This window comes from Rhinatrema bivittatum, chromosome 12 (genome assembly GCF_901001135.1).
Source record: "Rhinatrema bivittatum chromosome 12, aRhiBiv1.1, whole genome shotgun sequence".
In the NCBI taxonomy this organism is placed as follows: domain Eukaryota; kingdom Metazoa; phylum Chordata; class Amphibia; order Gymnophiona; family Rhinatrematidae; genus Rhinatrema; species Rhinatrema bivittatum.
Genome location: NC_042626.1, coordinates 17,318,953 through 17,337,907, shown reverse-complemented (window position 1 = coordinate 17,337,907; position 18,955 = coordinate 17,318,953). Strand labels below are relative to the sequence as shown.

Below are 18,955 nucleotides of genomic sequence, written 5' to 3'. Positions count from 1 at the left end.
AAATAATTATGGGAGTAGCTTGCTTGTTACGGCGGTTACTACCCTGAATCAATTAAGCCGTATACTTCACTGGGAATACATATCCAGCGCAACACACTGCTTCAATGGCAGGGGGAATAAAGAAAAGAGGAATTATATTCAGACAAGGACTGAATGGCACAGGCTGGGTAAACAAGTGTGGGAGAAACTTGATTATTGCAGCAGTTGCTACCCCGACCAATTGAGCTGGATGTTTCGCTTGGATGCAGTTCCAGCGCTGCTCTCTACATCGATGGTGGGGGTGGAGGGAAACTGGAAGCAGGGGGTTGCTGATGGGGGGCCAAGAGTAACAGATAAGCATGAGGAAAAAAAAATAAAGTGGAAAGCTTGCTGGGCAGACTGGATGGGCCGTTTGGTCTTCTTCTGCCATCATTTCCATGTTTCTATGTTAATTACAAACACTGATATTTTCAAACTTAGACTATTGCAACTCCCTACTGCTGGACCTACCCTCAGGACTACTAAAACCACTACAGTTACTTCAAAATGCCTCTGCTAGACTCTTACTAGGGACAAAGAAATTTGATCATATCACCCCCTTGCTGATAGCACTGCACTGGCTCCTGTACAATCCAGAATTCAATATAAAGTATTACCTCTAATTTTCAATATCATCAATATTAATCCATGCTTATTAGGAGTGACACAACAACATTACACACCACAGAGAGCCCTAAGATCACAAAACAAAGAACTTCTAATGGTGCCTTCTACTCAGAACACACCCCTATCCCAAATAAGAGACCGAATGTTCTCCATAGCAGGACCCAAGTTGTTGGAACTCTCTTCCAGAATCACTACATCAGATTACAGAAAGAAAGAGTTTTAAGCATGAACTGAAAACATGGCTCTTTAGAAATGCATACAATTTAACGTAAAATGCTAATATGCTAATAGCTTCAACATTAGTACCAGAGACAATGTTGGTGGAGCGAGCAAAAAACAATGAATGATATATAGCGATTGTAAGTAGAATTAGAATTTGTATCTGCAGTTGTGTTAACCTAGAAATTGTATGAATATGAACTAGATTATATATTTGCTGTAGTTTTGACCTGGAATATGGATGTTGACATAGTGTGGGAATGTTGACCAAGAATATGGATGCTGATTCTGTAAACTGTGGTGATCTTCTATTGGAACAATGGTATATAAAATGCCTAAATAAAGTGAAATGTTTGTCCCTGTATTATGCAGTGAAATGGAGTTTATTTACTTGGGAATTCCTAGCTCTTGGTCTGCAGGTTGGGTCAGTGCCCGGCTAAGGTCAGAGAGATGAGGTTTTGGGTTCCAGCCACATCACAGTTCACTCAGCCTCCCATGGACCAGCAAACCTGCAGAAGGGCAGGGTGGATCAGTAACCACATCCTTAAAGCGACAGGGCCAGGTTCGTTCGCGGGATGGTGGACGCAATCTTACCTCTCTCCACTGTTTGGTCTCTATCCCTTGAGTGTAGAGGACGCACACTGGGAAAAGAGAACAGGAATTTATCACACCTAATCCCAGATATCCCTTAGGGTGAGTTATTACCTTTCTAGTAAAAAGAAAAGAAACAAAACCTCATTCTCAAACCTCCACTTGCATTGAAAATGTCATAAACACATAGCACGTGTATCCTGCTGAGGGCTGGCACACAGCAATGAGGGCTTTGAGTCCCTAGATGCCATGGAGTACAATCAGAACTGGTCCACCCCTGGATGACATGGAGCCAGCAGGCAATCCTACACACTTTAGGTCAGATGCAATAAAAGGTTTTCCCCATTTTGTATCTAGAGGAAAAATGCCTCATACAAAGGCCACTTTGTAAGGTATGAGGTGAAGAGTCAAAGTATGCTTTTCCACTCATAAAATGTGCTAGGATAACCCTCCCCCCCCCCCTACCTGCTTTAATACTAAAAAGTTTAACTTTCATATAATGTTTTAAAAACTGTTTATTGAACTGTTTTAGTTAAAGATCTCATGAAGTTGACATGCAACCTGAAATCCAACATCGTTAAAATTTCCCTGCCTTTGGCCAGTGCACCCATGAAGCACCCACTGGGCATGAAAAAGGATGACAAGGAAGGGTCCCATCAGACCATCTGACAACACAAATCTCAAATCCCTCCTCACCCAAAAGCATCCTTTGACCTTACGTCTCTAGAGCTGGTCTTACAGGCTGATTCATGAAAGAGCACTGCCACACTAATGCAGCAAACGGGAGCTGGAAACTAATTAACGTGCAGTAACGCGCTTTCCTGAATTAGCCTTCCGCGCACTCTCCTCCTCTCTCTGTCTTCCTGCAGTGGTGTGATCTTTCTCCTTCCTCTCCTGCTTCTAGCACATCACTTAGCACTAACAGGATTCCTATGAATGATGAAACTCATTCCTTCCATCTCCCCGATGACTCCCATTAATCCTTGTCTTTTAAAAGCCAACGTCTGCTCAGTAGTGAAAGATGAATGTCCTGAAATGGCTAATTCCTTGAAGATCCGTTTAAATTTACAATCACAGGATATATGTCCCATTCTACGAAGCACAAATTTTTAGAAGTGACCCGACTGTTTAGAATTGGCTTACATGACATTCTTAAAAAAAAAAAGAAAGGACTCATGTATCCCATTTTTTTCACCCAAAGCAAGGAGAAAAACCCCAGAAAGCTATTTAAGAGTAAACCTGTTATTTCCTATCACTTCTGTTGCAATTAATCAGGGCTCCCTTCTCTGGGTAGCACCTCCTACTCTGACTGCATTCAACTTCCCAAAATGTTTTCTGTTAATCACATTTAACCTCAAATTGTTACTTACTAGGGTCAGACTTGGAAAATGTGTCCTTATCCAAGAGATGCCTAGCAAGAAAGAAAAAAAAAAAAAAGAAAAAATCCTGTTAAATCAAAGAACAGGAAACATATGTAAGTTATAAGATCCCCCTTAAGAAACATTCACTGCCTCCAAATTCCATGATAAAGCCTACACACAGCCATGCTCAGGAACACTTTGAGGTGCTCCTGGGGTTTCAGTGCCTGATTCTAGGCACTCTGGGACTGTGGATCTGCCTGTTCTATTAACAGATACCACTGTTTTGGCTACTCAAATATATATCACACAATTAATGATGTTGAGAATATTTAAGTATTGAGCTTTTGGGGATTTTTGGGTTCAATAAATAAAGTTTGTAACTTTACATGTCACTATTTGTGGTTTTGTTCTATTAACAGAGCAGAAAATAAAATCCCACCAAGGGGGGGGGGGGGGGGTGTTAGAATAGGACTCGAAATGCCTCACATGGTATGGACTATGGAGTTACATGAGAGGTGTGCATGCAGTTCTGCCAGTGTGTCTCAATCCTGTCCTTCAGCACCCCTGGCTATTCTAGTACTGAAGACCCCCTCCACCCCCAAATATAGCTCTGCTAGTGCACCTCGGTCCTGTCTTGCAGCATCCCCAGCTATTCTAGTACTGAGATTCCCACATACAGCCCTGCCAATGCACCTGAATCCTGTCCTTTGCTATAGCGCTGCTAGTCCAATACAGAGTCAATCCTTGGTAAAAGTCTTCCAATCATATATTTAGTGATATAGAAAACACTACTCTGCCAATGAATTTAATCTCTCAAACTCTATATTCTTTGTGATCTGAGGCAAAATTGAACTCGGTCATCAGAGATGCAGGGTTATTTCTAGTTTCATGGCCGTCTGTGCTACTTTATAATTTGGGTACTTGCCAGGTTCTTGTGGCCTGGTTTGGCCTCTGTAGGAAACAGGATGCTGGGCTTGATGGACTCTTGCTCTGACCCAGCATGGCAGGTTCTTATAATAGAGTGTATACTGTAAGTCAGAGCTCCCCAAACCTGTCCTGGTGACCCTACAGCCAACCAATCAGGTTTTCAGGATAGCTGCGGGATATATGTATGAGATAAATTAGTATGCACTTGAGACCCAGTATATGCAAATTTATCTCATCCATATTTATTTTGGATATCCCAAAAAACTCGATTGGCTGTGGGTTACCAGGACAGGTTGCGGAAGGCTTGGAGCATTAGAACTTACTTGCAGGATCTTCATTAGTAGGACTAAATGCCACCTGTGCAGATAAAGCTTATTTTAAACAGCTTTTCAATCAATTGCTAGATTTAATTAAAAATTGCTTGAACCCAACAGAAGACAAGAGAAGTGGCCATTAAATACCACAAGCTCACTTTCTCTTGCAGACTGTGAGCACAGTGGATGCATTTAGCAGAGATCATGAACAATTAGTCAGCAAAATTGCTTTATTCAACTTTAAAAGAACTTAAGTCATTAGATTTAAAATCTGATTTAAAAAGTAATGAGGGAGAGTGAAGAAATGCTGATCATTATTTGAGAAGTGTTTGCCTGATTCTTTAAGTGTTGTGAAACATCAGCGCATGCTTCACAATGGCCCCCATTAATTTCATTTGTCTGTAGGAAAAAAAGATAGAAAAGTGTTAAGGACAGAATCTTTTTTCTGCATCAAAATCGATTCCTAATTAGATCCTGCCTTGGTGGAGCAGAATGAGCAGACTCCTTCAGTCCTTAAACTCTTCTTAAGTGTTACTAGAACTGGCTGAGAGGCAGTGGTTCATCACTTCAACGTTTCAGGGTAGTTCTTCTCTCTGGAGCATCTGAGGATAGACTTAATGCTCTGAACGTGTACAACCCTAGAACAGAGATTCCCAAACCTGTCCTGGGTGACCAGCAGCCAGTCAAGTTTTCAGGATATCCACAATGAATATGTATGAGATAAAATTTGCATGCACATGAAACCAAATCTGTTGACTTCTCCGAGATCGTCTTATGAAATCTCAGCCACAAAGCAGTCAGTATAATTCCAGAGACTCAACCGGCTGGGCGTGGCTTGTCTTTGGACGTCTGTCATGTCACCGCCAATCCAAAGGTTTATTAGTCTTGTGAAGTGGTTTATATAGAGTACCTCGTTCTTAGTCTGGTTTTTCCCACCAGGACCCAGCCATAAGTCATGCTGTGAACCCTTTCCTTTCACGTTCATTCCAGCCCTAGGGCAAAGGGACCCTGCCAGGGTCAGTGGAATGTGACCTTTAGGTTTCCTGAGGGCTTCAGTGACTAACACGCAATTTCAGAGAAGGCAGAATTTAACAGAAAGAGAAGCCAGAGAGGCTTAACAAATCCTGAAGGTATATATCACCATTTATACAGCTCAGTTAGTGGTTCAATTCCTCAGGGACCCAGGTGACCCCATAACACGGAGATTTTTCACATTGTCAGTCCCTGTATAACACAGGAGTATTTTTATTTTTTTTTGGAAAAGAAGTTTTATTTGTGCATGCATATATGTGTGATTATAAGGCAGAAGATGGTCTCGCTCCCTAAAGAAAGTCCTGATATTTTCATGGAAATATTCCCCATTATTTTAGTACTGGGAAACCACACACAGCTCTCACAATGCACCTCACTACTGTCCTGTAGCACTCTGCCCCCCCCCCCCCCCCCCCCGCTATTACCAGTATTGAAGCTCTTCCCTCCTATGCCCACTTTTTTGCCAATTAACCTCAGTCATGCCCTGCTGCATCTCCTGCTATTCTAGTACTGAGGATCTCCTTTCTCCCCCTCTCTGCCAATGAACCTCAGTCCTGCCCAGTAGCGCCCCCTGCTATTCATGTGCAGAGAACTCCCACATAGCGCTCTGCTAATGCACCTTAGTCCTGCCCTGCTACATTGCCTGCTATTCTAGTACTGAGACTTTCATATACACAGCTTTACTGAAGTACCAAACTCACATAAATTGTGACTCAAGCTGTCTTTAATTGAGTAGTGTGTTACAGCCAGTTGCTTTGCCTCCTCCTGTCAGATTGTATTGATTTTCCTTTGTTTTCATGTTTTAAGCAGCGGCGCTACTGTCTGTTTTCCTCAATATGCCAATTTCCAGTCTTTATCTCATACGACTACCATGGCGACTCCCTCCCTCCATGGTGGGTGGGGAGAGGGGCTGTGAATCCTGTTTCCACAGCATCCCCAATAAGCAGAAGTCAGGCTACGGGAATTCAGCTCCTGTCTCCTATATAATCAGCCGGCAGAAATCTCACTGACCTGCTAAACCTAACCCCCTCTAACACTTTTTAACAGCCTGTACTTGGAAACTCCAGGGTGGTGGCAAAGAGAACACAACATTTTTTCAAAACACTTTGAACACTTACCTCACATCAGGAGTGAAATAAAAATCGGAATGATCTGGAATCAGAATAATATTTGGTTTCCTTCTTTAACTCCTAACAAGTCACCAGGAGCTGTCCAGGGCGTATGGTGCTGAACTTGGTAATATTCTATCCTGCCTTTCTAAGGGCCCTGAGAATTCTGTTTGTGAATTGATTGAATTGTTCCTTTAAAGAAAAAACGTACTTATTCCTGAAGCATATGTGGCAACTAACAATGTTCATCCTGTATACACTGATGTGCTGGCCCTTAGAAGCTGGGTATTCTTATTTTGTTTGCTTTTTATTCATTTTGTGCTGGCCCTTGACTTCTTGGTACTTCTATTTTTTTATCTGAGTAGCTTACAGCATTTTATTAGGAGTTATGATTATTTCCACTTTTATAATTTAGCACTTTATGTTCAATTTTGTTGTTTGATGTTTTATATTTAGGGCTTCTGATTCTAGGTTTTAACCAATAATCATCCCCAGTGCAAAGTAAAATAAAATAACATAGGAGTTTATTAGATAAACACCTGACAAACTCCATTTCCCCTAGGACTCTCACCCTTTTTTTTTGCCTATCCTGGATCCTCTGCTTTGTTGTTTTGCCTTTTCCATGCTGATGATGACTCAGCTGCACAGATGTATGTATTTGATTCAACCACAAAAGGTATCTAACAACAGTTATCTGTGCTGAAAAATACTGATAAACTCCAATTTTGGGTACCCCAAAGAACCTCTAATTATCAGGGAAATAAACGCCTAAATTTGCAATATATAAACACCTAAAATCAGAAGCCCTATTTACATTTACTAAAATGTTGCCTGTATTTTTCTACAGTTTCCTCAATTATATTATTTTATGTTTTTATTGTAACTTACTGTGAGCTAGCACTGGATTAGTGTGAAAGAAATTTCATTTAAAGAAGTAATTACTTAATACTTTTAAGTAATCAGTTTTGGAGTTTTTATGTACTGCCTGATTCACCTGAGGCCCTTCCAGTGGCTATGTTAAATTATTGAGAAGTTCTCATTGGATCTGATTGGCCCATATTAGCCATGAGGTTAGAAATGGCATCATATATGAACCAAACAGATCTTATGCCACATGTCATTGTCTGTTATACATGGCTGCCATCAGCAATTAGGGAAGTTGCAGAGCAAAAGTTTAGAGAACGAAAAACAGTGTCTTATCAGTAACATTTTTCACACAGAAAAATGCCATGTGTCACTTATAATTGTATGGTATTGGGTCATTGCAAAGAAGGTACAGCTTTCAGGTGTTTATTCTTTAGATACTTCACTGTATTTAGTTCCTGCACAAACATGCTTTAGCACAATAATTATCCCTTGGCTTCCTTGGGTTATGCATATTCTTTTTTTATAGTAATGTTGTCACATTAGTCAATCAGCATTTTCATAAAACTTACAGAACCTGGGAGTGGTAAAACAAAAGGACAGCTTCACTCCACAAAATGTGCTTGGCTCTGTGTTGTCGACTGTTATGCTTTCTCTTCTAATATCAATGATTGATTCCGTAATTTCTTTTTTGTTTTAAAAGCTTGTTATTCTATCTCACTGAGTGTTAAAGCCCATCTCGATAACCTGCCACAGGATCGAAGTCACAGGGGAAATCCGTAAGCTTGAAGATAGCACGGGAAAATGTGATTTCACACCAGTCAATAATGAGGATCTCTGTTGGGGATAATGGTGCTGATATTGAGATGAATGGATGTGATGGCTGCCTGTGTGTGTGATACCAGACGAGGAAGAACGCTAGGTGTTGGCAGAGATGCAAACTCAGCTCACAGTTATGTCTTTCACAGCCTTGAACTTTTCTGCTGCATAAGATAAGAATCTGTTATTTTCTGCTTTTAAAAAATAATTATTTCTTTATACTTACTAAGGGCCTGTTCCTTAGTTTGGCGGGGTGCATTTGCATTCTAAATTATATTTTCAAAACTGCTGTTTGGACCCTATTCAACATCTCTGTGAGCAATTTTGTGGAAGAGTTAGAAAAAAAGGTTTGCGTTTATATGGATGACAGTACGATCTGCAGCAGAATGGACATCTCTGAGGGACCAGATAGAATTAAAAGCAGTCAAAAAACAAAAAAAAACCCTGAAGGAGTGGTCAAATGCTTGGCAGTTAATATTCAATGTAAAAAAAAGTGCAGTCCGATATCAAAAGGAGTAGCACATGATGGGGGTTGAGAGACTGATGTGCACTGACCAAGAGAGAGACCCTGGGGTGATAATGTGAGAAAGGGATGTGCTCAGACATGTTTTTTTGTTTCTTTTTGTTGTTGTTTCGTTTTGGTTGTTGTGCAATTTCTTCTTCATTTATTTAAAATCAAATAAGGACAAATGAAATTTTAAAAAACAAAACTAATAAAACAATTTGGCCCCCCACTCCCAGCCCCCTCCCCTCCACCATGCCCTCACCCTCTTCCCAATTCTTCTTACTAACTTGATGCTCTTCACCAGGCAGAAGTGATCCCTGCCCCCTCCTGCCCTGCTGGTGCTACAACTAAATAATGGCACTGGCTGAACGAAGGTGGCACCTTTTAAAATGTCTCCCATTCAGAATGGCACTGGCCTGGGCCTGGCCAGCACTAGTTTGTACAGCAAAATTAACAATGGAATCAGTAGAGACTTCACTTGTTTATCTTTTGCTTTATTTTAAAAACGAAGTGCAACAAACCCAGAAATGTTTGTTAAGATTTCCCCTTTTCATTTCAAACCAATGCACATCCCTAAATTGTTTGCTGAGCTCATAGCAGCAAAACAGTATAAGGTGGTGGCCAGAGCCAGAGGGATGCTGGGGTGCATTGGGAGAGGATCATGCTTCTGTGTAAGTCATTGCTGAAGCCTCACCTGGCACTTGCTGTTCATTTCTGGAGGCTGCATCTCAGCAAAGGGAGAGAAGGGCTAGGAGGAGCCCAGAGAAAGGCAACCAAAATGGTGTGGGGTTTCCACCAAAAGCCCTATCAGATGAGACTTAAGGACCTAAATGCGTATCCCCTAGATAGGAAGAGAAACACATAGGGATATGATAGAGACATTCAAATACCTGAAAGGTATAAAGGGCTAGATTTTAAAAGCCCTGCGCACGTAAATCCTCCCGGATTTACGTGCGCAGGGCCCTTGCGCGCCGGCGGCCTATTTTGCATAGGCCGCCGGCACGCGCAAAGCCCCGGGACGCGTGCAAGTCCTGGGGCTTCGTAAAAGGGGCGGGAGGGGGCGGGTCCAGGGTCTGGGGGCGCGGTGATGGTTCAGGGGCAGTGCCGGGAGGGCGGTCCCGAGTCCCCCGGCACTGCGGCCTGTGCCGGGGGATGCAAGGCGGCAAGCGCAAGTTACGCCTGCTTCAAGCAAGCAAAACTTGCCCAACAAAGGTAGGGGGGGGGGGGATTTAGGTAGGGCCGGGGGGTGGGTTAGGTAGGGGAAGGGAGGGGAAGGTGGGGGGACGCGGAGGGGAACGGAGGCAGGCTGCACGGCTCGGCGTGCGCAGGCTGCCGATTTTGCGCAGCCTTGCGCGCGCCGACCCCGGATTTGATAAGATACGTGTGGCTACGCGCGTATCCTATAAAATCCGGCGTACTTTTTAAAGATCTACCTCAAATAGTGCATGACAAGCAAACCTCTTTCAATACAAAGGAAATTCTACTGATCCTCAGCCTCCAAGTGGGGTTAGGCTCCGAATCAATGTTAGAAAATAGGTTTTCGCAGAAAGGGTGGTGGATGCCTGGAAAGCGGTAAAGTTATGGGATAAACACAGAGGATCGTTCCTTGCAAAAAGTGAAGAGACAGTGGAAGCATGACCCAGTGACACATGACATAGTAACCCTGAAATGACGTCAGAAAAAAGACCAAAGGGTCCATCCAGTCTGCCCAGCAAGCTTCTTATGGTAGTTACTGTGGCTCCATGCAAGTTACTGCCAAACCTTATGTTAAGGGAGGTAATATTAAAAATCAAAACCAAGCAACTGTCAAACCCATAACAAGGTTACTGCCAGCAACCTTTTTACAGGGTGAGCAGCCTTCCTGATAATCCATGCACTGCTGGTGGCTTTGCTTTTGGACTTGGTCATAGAAGCAGTCCTGCGCTTTTTCCCCAATGTCTGCCTATCAGTTCCCCGGACCGTAAACGTCAGGGCCCAGTGTTGGTTGCTGTCTGAATCCAATTCCCCTCCCCCCCCCCCCCCCCTCGACCTGCCATTGAAGCAAAGGGCAACGCTGCAGTTGCATCTTAATCATGTAAGCTAATTGGTTAAGATGCAACTTCAGCATCGCTCTCTGCTTTGATAAAGGGGAGAAAGAAAAGGGGAATTGGATTCGGTCAGCAACCAACGCTGGGCCCTGACTTTTGCGGTCCAGGGTGCTGATACGCAGACATCAGGGCAAAAGCGCAGGGCTGCTTCTGCGACCAAGTCCAAAAGCAAAGCTCATTCAAGCAGCATCATTCTCCCACGAGCCACAGGGGAGGTCTAGGGGTAACCAGCACAGAGCAGCAGTTATGATCCGAGCAGCAGGGGACCAGGGTATGACTATCTCGGGTTTCCCAGAAGGCACTGGGATATAACCTTTATGGCGTGACCTTGGTTAAATACCAAACTTCAGTGAGCAGGGGAAGGCCGAATGTTTTGGAGAATGGCTTCACTAATGTTGGTGGCTGTTTGGATTATTCAAAAAACTTTGGTAAGACCTGGTAAGGGACCTGGGTGTTGGATTTAATGTTGATCTGATTAAAAAGATATGACAGAGGAAAACAACAAGGCCTGGCATGACCTACCAGTGTTGGTGGTGGAGATCAGCACTTTTGCTTGGGAGGGGTACAGAGTGCGGCTGAGGGAAAAGTATTGAGAGATCACATAAGAGACAAGATGGGGAGGGAGGGGAAGAATGGAGTTAGTGTTGGGTTACTTATGGCAATTTCTAAGCTCATCTATGCCAAAAAGGAAGAATCTCAGCTGGGCAGCCTGGATGGGCCCAATTTATTTTTTTTTTCTGCTATCAGTTACTATGTTAACAATAAAAATAGTTTGCAAAGATAGACCTGGAAGCACAATTTCTCCCTAAGCTTCTTAATTATAAACCATGTTAAAATTTTACATGCTGGTGCATATGTGCATTCACATGGCTGATAGAGTGCACCTCTTATAGTGTAAGTATGGATTGTCTCTTGAGCACAAGACAAAGAGACACCAGCAGCTCTGTCTTGGACTGAACTTATACCAGAAGAGGTACTCCTGAACCACCTTATTAATCTAACTCTAAATCACCTTTGTTTTTAGAAAAAAAAAGATCCATGGGAGTGTGAAAAGAGAGAAACGTTTATTGCTATTAATAATTCTGATTTCTACAGCCTTTTTCATACAAACAGGATTTCAAGGTGTTTTATAATTTAATATCTTCTTAACAGGTAATCTGCCTGATTTTTATGACTCCTTCCAAAGGGGAGTCGGGTGGGGGGGAAGGAACAATGTTATTATTATTACCCAGTTCTAATTAGGCAGGCTATGCCAGGGGAAATATAAAGGGACTTGACTTTTGATGTTTTATTAAGCCATTGTAGGTGCTATAAGGGAAGATAAACTGCAGAACAACAAGGAAACAAGGCATGTGATGTTAAAGCAGCATTTTCTCTTTGAAATGCTCCTTTTTCTCCATTGACCCGCTTCCCTCTCTCATTCTCCGCCGAGAGCTGCTAATGTGCCTTTTTCATCCTGTTGAGACGTTCCCTGCAGCAGCTGGGAGAAGGGGGGGGGGGGGGGGTCCTGCTTAATTCGCTGAAGCTGAGGCTATGTGACTTCACAGAAATGAATGCCGGCAGCAGGTACCCAGGCTGACATCATATAAGAGATTCTAGAGAGCAGCGAGGACGTGGAGAGAGACAAAGGAACTGCCGAGGAGAGAGCGCGGGGCAGATAGGGGGGGCAGTAGGGGCAATAAACAGAAATACAATTATTGCTGAGGAAAGAGAGGGATGGGCTGAGGAAAACCCAAGGGTAATAGATAAGGTAACTACTGAGGAGAGAGAAGGGAGGCTGACGGGTAAAAGCAGGGGCAATAGAGCGGGGAGGCAAGAAAAGGTACAGTAACTGCTGAAGAGGGAGAGAAGGGAAGGCAGGGGGAAACTGTGAAAGCAATACTACAGAATATATAATGCTTAATTTCACAAGCAACACTGGAAGTCAGGATTCGCGGGAAAGGGCGAGTATTAATAGAGATGATTTTTTTTTTAAATCTATGACTTTCAGGAATCAAGACCAGCAGGATATCATGGCAGTTAATAAAGACGAGCATGTTTTTTTTTGGTTTTTTTTTATTAATCGGGCTTCCTATGGCCTGAGGTGGGGGAGGTGAGCCGAATCCGATTACTACTGCTCAGATGATCCAATTCACGTTTACTGTGATCTGGGGAATCCATTTATCTGCTGCACACACCCTTCCCCCTCCCCGTTAGGCAGGTGTGTGGGGGGAATTACCCCCAAAATAGCAATTGCGAGCTGTAAAATTAGGAGTGGGCAGACTGTAGGGCTGGTAGGGAGATATTAGTGCAGTTTGTCAGCAGTGGCAGTCATGTGCACCGGTGGAGCAGGGCGAGGTCGGGCAGCATATTGTACAGACAGTGAGTGCAATGACCCAGAGATGCCTACGGGCAGCGCAAGATATATTTCTGCAAAGGGGCTTTGTGCAAGACATGGCCACCGCAGAGCCGCTGTCAACATCCAGACACCGGAACCTCTCTGACTGCTGTCTCTTTGGAACTGTTTGTTCAGTCGATTTCAATGTTTGCCATGCCCCTCAGCCAGGGTTTACTTAAACATCAGCACAGCCCGGAACATGCATCCCACAGCCATGCACAGACAAAGGGCATTCAGTACAAACTGGCTGTTCAAACAGGTATTTTATTAATGTTACTGGAAGACACAGAGGGGACTGATTCAGCAGCCCATCAAATATGATGATAACAATTCCCAATGCAGAGGACATTTACAGAGAGTTAATGACTAGGTGAGAGAAGCAGAAGACTTGCCGATGCAATAAGATGCATATTAAATCCGGCGCTCATACTGAGTGCCCGTTTTCCTAACACGCAAGCAACCATATCCCCTGGGTGCCCGATGCAGTATTTAAATGAAGGACTGCATAAAAAAAGGATTCGTTGGGAGACTCGTGCATCCCTAGTGCTCAAATGCATTGGGGGCCCACAATTGCAACAGGCACTCAATACGAGCACCCGGTTTTATCCCACTTTTTCTGGCCAATTTTGCTGAAGATGCCATAGCTAAGCATCCATTGCTATGGGTGTCTAAATTGTACATGCAGAAGATTTTTTTTTTATCAAGCCAATATACATTTATTTTTCAATACCACAAGCAGTAAATTTAAGTGCCACAACAATACTAAGCAGAAGGAACCACAGAGGACTGTATTTTTTAATTTCTCATGAGCCCTTGACTCATGGATTGACTTTACACCACCTCCAGGACTGGAGTTAAAATTGTGGTGTTAAAAAGTGTGTGCTGCGCATCCAGTGATTTTCTGCATAGGGGGTAATAGCTAATAGCCTCATCTACATGGAATTTACATGTGATGGGTGCTATCAGCATTTGTTTGGGCGCATGTTTTGGATGTGCTAATCTCCTTATTGCATTGAGTACTAGTCTAGGATGTCCAAAATGCGAGTCCAATCATGTGAACCTGCGTGCTAGGCTGGGTGCACTTTATTGCATAGCCCCACGTCTGGTAATGGTATGGACTCCTGCTTCAACAAGCTGAAATGACTTTGTCTCACTGGAGACCAGCAGGATTTCCTGATATTATTGTAGCAAGACAAGCAACTGAAGAATGGGTGAGCTCTATGACCTGGAGCACCTATAGAGAATTTGCCCCTTCTTTTTCAGTCGACCAGATTGCTTGGAATAAAACTGAATATTCTATTTGGCCTATAGGTCATGATATAAGGAGGTATTTAACATCTATACAAGGATGAAAGCCAAGAGGAGAGAAAAATGCCCATAGTGGAGGTTTTCCAGAAAGCAAGGTCTCAGTCATCCAATCTCCTTCCACATGGTAATATAAAGACAAGAGAGAATTAGGGTCCATCATGTCTGCTAGCTTAAATTACATCTTGAGGTACATATATAGGATTCAGCACAAACCCTATTCCACTCCCAACCAGTAGGGATGTAAGTATATAACTACAATGACCCAAAAATAAAGAATTCACCATCAGCCAAACTTGATGAGATTTCTGACATGGATAAAGGAAAATATGCCTATGAGCTTGTACCTTTACTTCCCAAGGGACTGGACTGCCACTACCCAAAACCCCCAGCTGTGTCAGATTCTGCTCCCAGTCCTCCTGTCTGTCAGACCACTGAGAATCCTACAGGTAGTTGTTGTATCCTTATGGCCCACCACCAACCCTGTTCTCCTCAGCTCCAGATTAAGCCGGAACAGAAAAGGAGGCCATGTGTTATCACCGCAAAATGCTTTCATGAAATTTGGAAGCTCCTGTACATCCTTTGACTGGTGGTGTGGTAAATTTTAGAGCCAACACAGTGGTGGTCCCCTGAACAAGGTACTGGAGTCATGGCTACCTTCATTGCTATGCACTTATTTTAATGTATATTCCACTTCCCTGGTGGATTTATAATCTAATTTATAGTAACAGAAACAATGGAGAGTGAAGTGATCTGGGAAAATTCATAAGGCATAGCAGTGGGATTTGAACCCTGGCTTATCTGGTTTGTAGTCCAATGCTCTAACCTCTGCTAGCTGCTGCAGTGCTCTCCGAGTCTTCTGTGGAGTGAGGCTTCCGCACAATTTGAAACTCTCTGCAGTGCCACAGACTATTTAGCCCTTTTCCTTCCACCCTGTCACCTGCTGTCCTGCTTTCCTATCATCCATCTCACCCCTCTGCCCAGATTTAGGTTTGGGATCCCACAGTTCCACCACATGTGAAAGTTCACCACACAGTGAGGCCTTCCACAGTGTCACAGTGTATCCTTCTACTGGAGAAGGTGGGAGCTGAATATGCAATATTCTGGATCCGCACTGAAGACTCTCCCACTGCGCTAAAGGAACAGCTCACAACACACCCTATGGACTTTAACTTTGTGCTGCCTGCAGTGCAAACTTCTAGTAGCATCTGATGAAGTGGACTCTGTCCCTGGAAAGCTCATGCTTTAATAAATTGGTTAGTCTATAAGGTGCCACTGGATTCCTGTCATAAAAAAAAAAGCCGTATTGTTGACCTTTTTAGGTAATTTACAAATGAACACATACCTAGATGACATATCTGTCTGCTATATTAAATACTAGCCCATGAATGATTTGTCTTTCATAAATATTTTGTTAAGAACATAAGAAGTTGCCATACTGCGTCAGACCAAGGGTCCATCAAGCCCAGCATCCTGTTTCCAACAGTGGCCAATCCAGGCTATAAGTACCTGGCAAGTACCCAGAAACTAAGTCTATCCCATCCTACTGATGCTAGTAATAGCAGTGTCTATTTTCTAGATCAACTTGATTAATAGCAGCTAAAGGACTTTTCCTCCAAGAACTTATCCAAACCTTTTTTAAACCCAGCTACACTAACTGCACTAACCACATCCCCAGGCAACAAATTCCAGGGTTTAATTGTGCATTGAGAGAAAAAGAACTTTCTCCGATTAGTTTTAAATGTGCCACATGCTAACTTCATAGAGTGCCCCCAAATCCTTCTATTATCCAAAAGAGAAAACAACCAATTCACATTTACCCATTCCAGACCTCTCATGATTTTAAAAATCTCTATCATATCCCCCCTCAGCCGTCTCTTCTGCAAGCTGAAAAGTCCTAACCTCTTTAGTCTTTCCTCATAGGGGAGCTGTTCCATCCCCTTTGTTATTTTGGTCGCCCTTCTCTGTACCTTCTCCATCGCAACTATATCTTTTTTTGAGATGCTGTGACCAGAATTATACACAGTATTCAAGGTGCAGTCTCACCATGGAGCGATACAGAGGCATTATGACATTTTCCATTTTATTCACCATTCCCTTTCTAATAATTTCTAACATTCTGTTTGCTTTTTTGACTGCAGCAGCACACTGAACTGATGACTTCAATGTAGACCCTCCTGTTTCCTCCTGCTTCTTTGGATTTGCAGCTTAATCAGAACCAGGACTGGAATATGATGCTAGGAGCCTTGATTCACAAATTCGGGACAATATTCCCCCTACCTCATACCCCCTACCAGCTCACTCAGTCCTGTGATTGCCGCCACTGTCCTCAGCCAGGGAAGGGCATGCATTGGGGCTCCCTCCAAGATTCTACAATGGTGGCCTCTGCATTCAGCCACTGGGCACCACTGTTGTGCAATGACTAGGACTCCCCTTCCTGAAGCCCTCCAGGGACCCTGCTTCTACAACATCCCCAGCCCTAGCCAGCCCAAGGAACCAGACTCGGGACCCCTAAAATGGCCTCTGATCTTCCAGCCACCCTGCCTCCCATAAAATTTCTCTAATTGCTTTTCCAACTCCATTGATTGCCTGCATGGCGTTCTGCCTTCTCCACAGTTCAGCTCTGCCTTGTGTGGAGAAATACTTCCTTTTGCATTAATCCTACCTTGGTGCTTTTGGTAGATGTCACCCCCCCCCCCCCCATTTGTTCAGTTTTATGGATGAGCAGCAGGAGCAGGCACTCTAACATCCCACTCCGGAAATGAAACGTGCAAAGAAAAACCCTTAGAGAGAGTCACGTGGAGGCAAAATGCAATATTCTGGGCCAATTCTAATGAAAAATGAGGGGAGGGGAACCTACTCCTGGTAATTGTAGAAGCTGCTAAGAATCAAATTATGTCCAAAGCTACCCCGCCCTGTTTTCCGTGCTGACAGATCTAATGCACTCCCTCTGGTGACTGCATGGCAGCTTCTCCTTCTTTCCAAGAGCTAAGGAGGGAGGAACAGTCTCAGGGTTTTATGGTAACGCTGGATGTTCCTCCCGGAGAAGAAATTTGTGAAAAGAGAGACTGCTGGTAAATAACAAACAAAAAAAAAACCCCATAACAACCATAATATTGCGAGGTTGTACCCCAAGCTGACGGGAAAAGCAAAAGCATGTCCGAGGCGAGAGAGCCAGCAGCCGCTTGGAGACTCCAAATTTCAATGCCTCTTGAGCCTCAGAACCATGGACAGAGCACTGCAAATATTCCAGCTCGGCCCAGAAAACAGATCCCTGTCTCTGCATGCTGTCAGCATTAAAATATATATTTTTTAAAGAAAGCTTTGCTTCCTTGGGTTGTAGGACCCATGTGACAAATATATTTTAAGTTAAAACCAAGCCTGCTGCAGAATAAAGCTCCACTAATGCACCTCATAGCTGAACTCCAGCACCCCTTGCCCTGCTATTGCAGTATTGAGATCCCGCGCCCCCAGCTCTGCTAAAATACCTCAGAGTCCTGCTCTGCACACCAACCTGCCTTTTTGAATACTAAATTCACTCAAAGTGGTTTACAGCGTAATAGAAATAGCAGGAAAGAAAACAGGTTAATTGCAGCTTCACAATAAGAAAGGCGTAAAGATAGAGCAGCAGCAAAACTCACATTCTAAATTGGCAATATAAAAGTGTGCTTTAGCAATAACTTTGATAGATCAAAGTTTATACTGAGTTGCTTCCCAACCCCACCTCTGCCAATAATCCTCAATCCTGCCCTACAGCATCCCAGGTTATTCCAGTACTGGGACCCCCACACACAGCTCTGGCATGGCACCTCAGTCCTGCCCTACAGTACCCCAGGCTATTCCAGTACTGAGACCCACACCTATTATCAAGCCTCATGCTTATTTGGAAAGATGAGTATACATTTACTTTAATGTAAGACAATTTGTGGCATAAGAGAAAGGTGGAAAATTAAATATCAATCAATCAATCAAGGCTGGATCTGTGGCCCATTGCAGGCTGCAGCCACAGATTAGTAACTGGAAGGTTTCTCCTGTGGAACCTTGCAGTGAATCAGAAGCTGCTTCTGGCTGTGACACTGAATTCGAGTTGCAGATCTGCAGTTTTGATTGACTTGGGTCTTTGCAAAATAAATAAATAAAACTCTCTTTTCTGTCTTGCTAAAGATTAATAGCTATAGATCAGCTTAACCTATGCTAACCTCTGCATTCAAATTAGCCAACTCTCAACACTCTGTTGATCCTTAAGCAAACTTCTTTCCTCATCACTCAGATCACAGGAACCTTCTTGTCCTCCCTGCTTTTGCTCATCCTCCCAATTCCCTTCATCTTCTTAATCTTGAACTGGGAAAGCAAGAGCTGCCTCCTTCCTCAGCAACAGCGATCATGTGTAGCACACATCAGGCTTACAGAAGAGAAGAGACATCTCTGATCACTTCCACTGACAGCCGGGAGTGCAGCAAAGGGACTGGAAATCAGACACCCCTGCAAATGGGTAGTGTTTTTTGTAATTTTATAATATTTTAGGTATTGTATTTATTGAATACTGTACATTGCTTTATGCGATTTTTATCTGTAAAAATAATTGATAAATAATAAGTGAAATGAAATGTGAGGAGGTGTGAAACAGGAGCACTCTGTTTTCACAGGGATGATGATTTTGGCATGATAGAGGGCCAGAGGTACTCAGGCACAGGGGTATATTTAAGCAATTACACACAAGAGCAGAGCAAAGAAGAGCCACTCTGCTTCCTAACCCAGCTCCATCCTTCCTGTCATTCAGGCACAGGAAGGGGTGAGGCT

The 18,955-nt window shown here is 43.4% G+C and overlaps 1 protein-coding gene across 3 annotated transcripts in view; it reads right to left on the bottom strand.

The window, feature by feature from the left end:
- Nucleotides 1-18,955, bottom strand: part of CPNE5 (copine 5) — a 174,219-nt gene that overhangs the window by 128,212 nt on the left and 27,052 nt on the right. For all 3 annotated transcript variants that reach the window (XM_029573398.1, XM_029573399.1, XM_029573400.1), the window contains exons 2-3: nucleotides 2,826-2,866; nucleotides 1,459-1,505 (exon numbers count right to left, since the gene is read on the bottom strand). In XM_029573398.1, the coding sequence (XP_029429258.1) occupies nucleotides 1,459-1,505; nucleotides 2,826-2,866 (88 nt within the window). The remainder of the gene's footprint in view (nucleotides 1-1,458; nucleotides 1,506-2,825; nucleotides 2,867-18,955) is intronic.